We start from the raw sequence: 8,098 nt of genomic DNA on the forward strand, positions 1-8,098 counted from the left end.
CCGGGGCGAAGCGACCCCACCCGCCCCGCTCCCCTTCCGCAGGCCCTCAGGGTGCCGGCCCGCGCCACCCCCAAGAGCGGGGTTTCAGCGGCAGCAGGGCCGCCGGGCCGAGTCCCCGGTGTGCTGCGCCTCTGCCTTAACGGCCCCAACTGCCGGGCTCCGGGACCGCCGCCGCGTCACCACCGCCGCTGCCTGCGGCGCTCGCCCCGCCCCCCCGGCTGCGGCCCCGCCCCCCCGGCTTGCGGCCCCGCGGTGAGGCGGGGGCAGCGCCATCGCGGCTGCGCCGGGGCGGGGCGGGGCGGGGCGATGCGCCGCGCGCCCCCCGCCGCCGCCAATAGAGTGGGTACAAAGTGACCTTGGCGCCGCACGCTGCCCCCTTCCGCCGCGCTGCATCCGGGCGCCTGCGGCCGGCCCCGCCGCGCCTGCGCAGAGACGCCCCAGCCCGACGGCTCTGAGGTGCGGCAGCCGGAGCGGGTGAGTGGCGGCGCCGCGCCATCCGCCCTCATCGCCGCCCCCGCCCGCCGCCGCGGGCCCCTCACTCTCTCCCTCTCTCCGCAGAGACACCGGATTGTGGCCCCTGGGACGCCGCCCGCGAAGATGCTCGCTTGCGCCAAGCTCGCCACCTCGCCCTCCCTGGTGAGTGGGGGCGCCCGGGCCCCCGGGGGCGCCTGGGCCTCCTCGCCGGCCGCGTCCCGGGCGGCAGCGGTCGGGGGGCTCCCGGGGGTCGGACAGGCCTCTGAGGCCCCCGGCAGGTTCCTAGGACGAGCCTGGGCCGGGGGCTGCCCGCCCGCCCGAGTGCGAAGGGACGAGGAGGGGGAGCGAGCTGCGTCAGGGCCGGGTTCTCCTTCCCGCCTCCTTGACGTGGGCCAGGGCCTTTTGCCAGGGTGGGGGGCCTTCCCGCGCGAGCGGTGGAGGGGAAGGGCAGCGCAGTGAAAAGCTCTTGGGCCTGGTGCGCTCTGCGCCTTGCTGTAGGTCAAACTCCAGCCTGTTGCTTGTCCTCTGTAAGGCCGGGATCTTTTGCCCTTGCAGAGACAAGGGACTGTTTTGCTCGAAAATGTTCTCTCTGGCCTGCAGAAGGTCTCGTTTTGTATGGTGCAGGCACAGGCTTCCCCTGCAGCAAGAGTTTTGTGCAAGAGCCGATATGACCTTAGACTGCTGGAAGCCCAAGGACACATGCAGGCCGCTTGTGAAAGAGGATTCATTCATTTATGTCTCGCTAGGTTTAGAAGTCTAGGTTATGTCTGTGCATTTAACAACTTTGGAATTCATTTTGAAGGCTTTTATTTTTTCATTTCAGAATGTATGTCACTGCCTCGTGGTCTGTCTGGCTTTTTTGTCACTGTTTTAATGCATTTTCTGCCAGTGTAATGCATGTGCAGGTTCATTGAATGCTGTAGCTATATGCAAAATATCTCCTGAAAATGATGCTATCAAATTGCATGGCAGAGTTTGCTTCTGTATTGTTTATTGTATATCCAGCTATGCAAAAATTACTGCCTTTCAAGTAAGACGAATGGCTTAGTAGATAATAGCCTTATAATCTTATGTTCTGTTGTATGGGAACAGCTGTGATCAAATGTTTCTTTTTTTTTATAGCTTTTTTCCTCCTCTTGCAGATCCGTGCTGGATCAAGAGTCTTGTACAGACCAATTTCGGCATCTGTGTTGTCTAGGCCAGAGGTCAAGAATGGAGAGGTACCTTATAAACAAAATTCTGTATCTTCCTAAATTACCTGGTGAGCCTAAATGTCCTCAACCTAGAGTTCACTTGTACTAACTCAAATACCTATAGTGTGACACTTGCTTTAAGTCAAACACCTAATAATACATGTTGCTGTCTTGCTGTTTCCCCTGAGAAGTCTTTCACATTTGAAGTTGATTGCTTTCAGGTGGAACAGGTAATGTTCTGAAGTTTTTAACTCTTGGTTATAGTTTCATCACTTGGAAGAGGAACTAGACATTGGATATAATACAGCTTTTAGAAGTGCAGAATAACACTATCAAAGTGGTTATAGAAAATGGTTTCTGTTGGAATATAATGCTTTTTTGTATTTTGTTTTCTTAGGGCAACTCAACACTTAATGGGGCCCAAAATACTGTCTCCCGACTAGCACTTAGAGAATTCCAGACTAGTGCTATCAGCAGGGACATTGACACTGCTGCCAAATTTATTGGTGCTGGTGCTGCCACAGTAGGTGTGGCTGGTTCGGGTGCTGGAATTGGAACAGTCTTCGGTAGTCTAATCATTGGTTATGCCAGGTAATCAATCTCTCTCTTACAAAACTCTCGAATTGCATGCAGATATATCTTGAGACAGCACCCGCAGATAAGCTTAAGTTGTAGTAAGGATGATGGCACTATAATAAATTCTGGTAATAATTACTATTAATGGTAAACATGGCTAAACAGAATCATATGAAACTGTAGTATATTCATCAGGATGACTCTATTGTTAAAGTCAGAACTTTGCTCTGCCTGTAGAAAAGACGTGAAAGAAATTAGGTGATTAGACTTAGTGGTTTGGTCACTGAAGTCCAATGTTTCAGCATTCAGTTCCAGAGCTGAATTAAAAATCTAGCCTGGATCTTTTCCCATATGAAGGGAGAAGTCCTAAAGAGAAACTATGAAAACTGGTAATAACTTTGAGTCTGTATACTTTGGATTTTGTAGTCAGGATTGTTGTTTAGAAATGGATACTTAATTCAGTTTTCTAACACATTCAGCTTTGCATCTCAGAATATGTAATTTATCAAATGAGTAATCATTCGTTCTAGAAATCTGAAGGGATTGAGGGTGGGGATTTTTAGTAGGGCTGAACTTCTGGATAAGTTTACAATGAATAGTTCACATGATATTACAGAAGAAGAGAACTGATACAGGCATAAAAAAGCTTAACTCAAGGTTTCATGTTCTTCATTACTCTTTCAACCAGTGAAGACTTAATTCTTATTTCTTAATGAATTTTTTTAAGCCCTACTGAAGACAAGGAAGTTCACTTTCCACTTGAAGAAGCATAAATGTTTTCAGTACAAAACTAATGTCTCCTTTTTTGAATTTGGCATGAACATGTCTATTGGAGGTTGTAGAACATTACTTCATAGCATTATGTTGAAGGCTTTTTTTCTCCCACACTCTTCGTGGAGTGTTAATTCCTTGCATTTTTGCAGAAAACTGCTGTGTGTTTCTTTTTTTCACTCTAGGTGGTTTCAGTTCTAGTATTTGAGAGCTGCTTAAAATGTTACACACAGATTTCATTGGAATATAGTTCTGATGTCACAGAGGTGAAATAAATTTATAAAGCATAGTGCTGATTCATGTATAGGAGGATGTAGAGAACTCAAATTCAAAAGCCTATATGAATGTAGTCACAAAAAGTGTGCTCATTTGGAAAAGCTGTATACAATCTGCATACCTGAATGAAATCTTAATTGCCAGTCTTCAGTGACATCCCTGCTAAAAACTACTCCGGCTTGGTTTTATTGGATTTTCCTGTTACGGAATCTGTGGCAAGGAAGTATGAGGTTCTGAATCTGTCAGATGCATTAAACTGTATGAAAAGCATCTCAATTTTAAAGATAAAAAGGTCTTACACCTTTGCTTTCTTTTAGAAATCCTTCTCTGAAGCAGCAGCTGTTCTCATATGCTATCCTGGGATTCGCCCTGTCTGAAGCTATGGGTCTCTTCTGTCTGATGGTTGCTTTCTTGATCCTATTTGCCATGTGAAAGGAGAGCTGCCTGTAATATTGGCATTGGAATGTAATTCTGCATTTTATGGGACTCCCAGAATGTTGGTATCATGGAAATTGATGCTATTTCCAAAGTCATTTCATTAAAGATAACAACTTTAACTGTCAACCTGTTGCCTGCATTTATTACCTTTCTCACTAGGGTATCTGGAAGACACCATCTTGTCATTCAGTCACCGTGGATTTCTCCTGATAATTACATATTACATAGGACCCTTCAAACAATGACTTCAAGTCAAAAAATTTATTAATATATATGGGCATGTCATTTGTTTGTTAAAATTAATGTGATGTATCTTTGAAAGATCAAAGGATATGCCAATTAAATGTGAGAGGCTCTACTGCTGGCATTCTTCCTTTACTTGTGTTTCAAACTTAAGAGCTATTTATGTGCACAATTATGGGATTTTTCAGGCTAACTAGCACATAAGGTGTTCTGGCACCTTTTGATAGGAGCTAAACACAAACCCATGAACAGTGATAGGAAAATTCTCTTTTCATAAGTTTTCAGTTATACTATAAATTTTGACCACCATGGTAAAAATTTTGCACTTGGTTCTGACCAGTGTCCTAGTTGAACTAAATGACTGCTTTAGGTTGGTCCAAGGCATTTAATTGTAGCACATTGATACTACACTCATTAGTTACTGCATTCTTGGCATCACCTAATTAAAAGGGAGAACTTCCAGCTTCCTAATTTTGTAAAGGCAGCCTTTTGTTCTCTCAAATTCTTTTAAGAGCAGTAGGATCAAAGCATTTTTATTAACAAAATACCTGCAATATCAAGCTCTGCTTCTCACAGTATCTGTCTTTTAACAATGAAATGCATTTACAGTGGTGACTACACTTACAGCAACATACTGTGTGCTGCTATATACTAACCTTGGGGGGGGGTGTGGGGGGTGTCATAGCATCTCAAACTTTATTCAGAATATTAAATAATAGATTGGATCATTCAGCAAATGCTTTGAAAGAGTGTGAACAAGCATGTACGAGCTTTGTTGTCTTGCCGTTAAATGGGTAATTACTGATTTAAATCCAGGAAACTTTTTACTATAAGCTGCCTACCCCTAGGGAAATAGAGAAATGACTAGTGGCTCTCAGATCAGTGCAAGATGCAGGTAAGACCTTTGTTTCCATCTGAATTCAAATACCAAATTGGTGTTCATAGAGACATAGTTCAGTGGTGGACTTGGCAGTGTTAGGTTAATGGTTGGACTTGATCTTAAAGGTTTTTTCCAACATAAATGATTCTGTGATGCACGTAGCCTAACTTGGACCTAGCATGAGAAGTTACTTTCCCCGCATGTTCTTAGCAGAAAATAGTAATCTCAAGAGGATTAAAAGTTACTGTGCAAATACAGAGAGCATCCTTTTATATGTGTGAGGTTTAGGAGTGTAGAATATGCAGCATCTTTAAATATTCAGCTCTTAACACAGTAGTAGTGTCATATGACTAGGTCTGGAAGTGGGTTTTTTGGGTGTGAGAGGGGTAGGAGGTAAAGCATGTTGCAGCTATCTTCCACGTGGTCTGTGCTCGTGCAGTGTTTATGAACTATTATCCATTCTCGTAAGCTGTTCTGTTACAGAGCTGACATACAGTGCGTTTGCCCTGGATGAAAGGTAGATAATAATTACTAGAATCCTAGGCTAAAGCTCATCTGTGTACTGCTGTTCTGGTAGGGGATGAACTTTGTTCTGTTCTTTAGTACTGTAGAGATCTCTGCAGGCATCTGAGGTGGCAATCCCTATTTCCTAATATTGTGGACTAGCTTAATTCAAGCTTCAGATTTCCGTATCACTGGGATTTGGCCAAACAAAGTTCTTCAAACTTGTCTTGGTCAAGTCTAGTTCCAGCTCTGGTAATTGTACTTACAATTTGTTTGCATATAAAATGGTTCTGTTGAGTTGTAATTGTGTGTTTGGTGTAGAGAGAAGATCTAGCTAAGCTATTACTCGGTAACCCCAATAAGAAAGCCGTCCGAGTCACCATGAGTTACTTCAACTGGGTTTGAATAGCGGTTTTTGGACTTATATCCTATCTCTTCCCATTTGGTTCACCTTGTCAACTGGTACCCTTTTCCCTATGACCAGCCTTGTCTGAAAGGCAGCAGACATCTCAGGTGACCTTAAATAGGGATGTGAAGCCTGTCTTAGTAATAGCATCTTCCCAAGCTTGTTACCTTTTAACCCACTCTTAAACTAGTGAACATGGGCCAAACCCAAGCAAAATTGCTATTTGATTATGCCAGACTTGAATCAGATCTCAGTGTTACAGATAAAGACTAATCAAGGACTTTTGAAACATGGCAACAAACCTTCACATAGAGGATTATCCTCCTTAGAGACAATAAGGGGCTTAGAGTCAATGAGTGATGGGCAGATTTTCACATCTGAATGATGACAGGGTACATTGAGTCCCTTTCTCTATTCTCTTTTCCCTGTTCTTGAAAAACAGCTTAGTTTCAGTGGTTATTTGAGCCCTTTAACAGCTTGGTCAGTTTGGTCTTAAAACAACAAAGAATACTTTGTTTTCCTAAGATGTTCACAAAAGAGACCACTATGAATGTGTAAAAGGTTGTTTTTTACCAAAAAAACCTCCAACCTAATCTCTCTGCAGTGATTGGGCAGCAGCAGATTGAGGACTCTTGATCTTCTCCGTAACAGTTTACATCAAGAAATCTTTTTCATAGGTCAGAGAAACCAGATATAAAGTTCCATGATGTGGTATTACAGGCTTCACTTTCCTGAAACCTTTTTCAGTTTCTTCTGACATGGACCGTGCTGACCTTGGAGATTGTCAACTTGTGAAAATTCATATTGTAGGTTCTCCAGATTCAAAGACTATGTTCATGTTTCAGTGTGGAAGATGAAGCCAGCTGTTGCAGAGATCTTCATTGTCTCTCAATAACTGTTCTGCCTGCTGTCCCAGTAGACAGATGACATTCCATCTCTGAAAGTGATGTGCATGACAGTGTTACCCTAATGTATAATGAAGGAAATGTTTATCTTGCCACTTACACTCTTAAGTTACTGCTGCAGGTAAAAGTGATTCATTCCATCCTGCTACTTTTTTTTCCTCTTTTCCTGCTTTCCCTCTGTTTATGTTTTTTGCACTAATTTCAGACCAAAGAAAGGCAAATAACTTGTATTTCAGTATTTTGTTCAGGACTGATGCTGCCATGTGATGGTGGAGGTAAACCACTGAAGAATACTTGTTTCCTATAGAGCTCTTATTTCTTTCTTCACAGAGCAACTAAGATCTCTATTGCTCTATTTTTTTACTCTTGAGCCCTTTGCAACATGCTTACAGTAAAGAGTAATTCCACCTTTAAAGTGTGCTTTTAGGCAGTGTTTTTTATCCCACCTTATCTCAAAGAACTCTGCAAAAGTGCTGTATGGTGCCCACCAAAACAATTTACAAGAAATGAAACATACCGTATTTTCTGCAAGTTCAGGGAAGCAGGCAAAAGGGAATTTACTGGAACTAATCCTACTTTTAGATTTTTTTTTTTTTTGGTTTGTCATAGTCTTCTAAGTCTCAGACTCAGAACAAGACAGTTCCACATGATACCTGGGCACAGAATTAAAGCTTCATTGGTAATTCTGAGCACATGCTACCTAAACTGTGTTGCCATGTATGATTGATACCCTCTTAATTCAAAATGCTTCTGCTTCCTTGTGTCTTTCATTGCACAGTGCTGCAGTGTTTTTGATACAATGTTAAATCAGGTGAATGTTCTGCAGAACCGCGGCTTCAGGCACACTCCTAGCTTTTGCCATGAGAGCTGTGGTGCACAGACAGACGGGGAAGCCAAAGGACGTGGGTTTGGAGGGCTGATTATTAGATGTGAGAAGCGCATCAAGCGCTCTCACCGAGCAGAGCCTTGCAGTGGTTTAGTCTCTACCTGACTTCCCCTGGCAGCAGCTGCTAGCCCAGCAGAACCAGCAGCAGAGGCGCTCCCCATCCGGCTCGGCTGCACGAGTCCTCCCTCACCAGCAGCGTTACCCCGCGTGCCGGGCGGCGGGCGGGCACGGCTGGGCTCTCGGGGCAGATGTGTTGCCCAGATGCGGCCGGTGAAGTCCTCCGGCAGCCACATCCGCTGGGGGACGGGGCGGCGGGTACTCCTGCTCTGAATGCCGGCGAGCAGCGTGGCGGGGCTCGGGCAGCCCCTCGCCGGCCGCGGGGCGCAGGACCCGCGCGTTGGTCACGGGCGGCTGCGCCCGCCCCGCCGCGGCCCCCTCGGCCGCACCCAGGCACCCGGCGCTTCCGGCCTCCCCGCCGACTGCGCCCAATCAGCGGCGCGCGCCGGCCTCCGCCCCGCCCACCCCGCCACGTGACTCGCGCCTCCC

The 8,098-nt window shown here is 45.5% G+C and overlaps 1 protein-coding gene across 1 annotated transcript; it reads left to right on the forward strand.

Moving 5' to 3' along the window:
- Positions 1–297: 297 nt before the first annotated feature.
- ATP5MC3 (ATP synthase membrane subunit c locus 3) lies at positions 298–3,854 on the forward strand. Its single transcript, XM_074873170.1, has 5 exons — positions 298–474; positions 559–636; positions 1,617–1,694; positions 2,065–2,258; positions 3,608–3,854. The coding sequence occupies exons 2-5, from the start codon at positions 598–600 to the stop codon at positions 3,720–3,722; spliced, it is 426 nt and encodes a 141-aa protein (XP_074729271.1). The 5' UTR covers positions 298–474; positions 559–597; the 3' UTR covers positions 3,723–3,854.
- Positions 3,855–8,098: the final 4,244 nt, after the last annotated feature.

The sequence above is a fragment of the Strix uralensis genome, chromosome 6, assembly GCF_047716275.1.
Source record: "Strix uralensis isolate ZFMK-TIS-50842 chromosome 6, bStrUra1, whole genome shotgun sequence".
Taxonomy (NCBI): Eukaryota; Metazoa; Chordata; class Aves; order Strigiformes; family Strigidae; genus Strix; species Strix uralensis.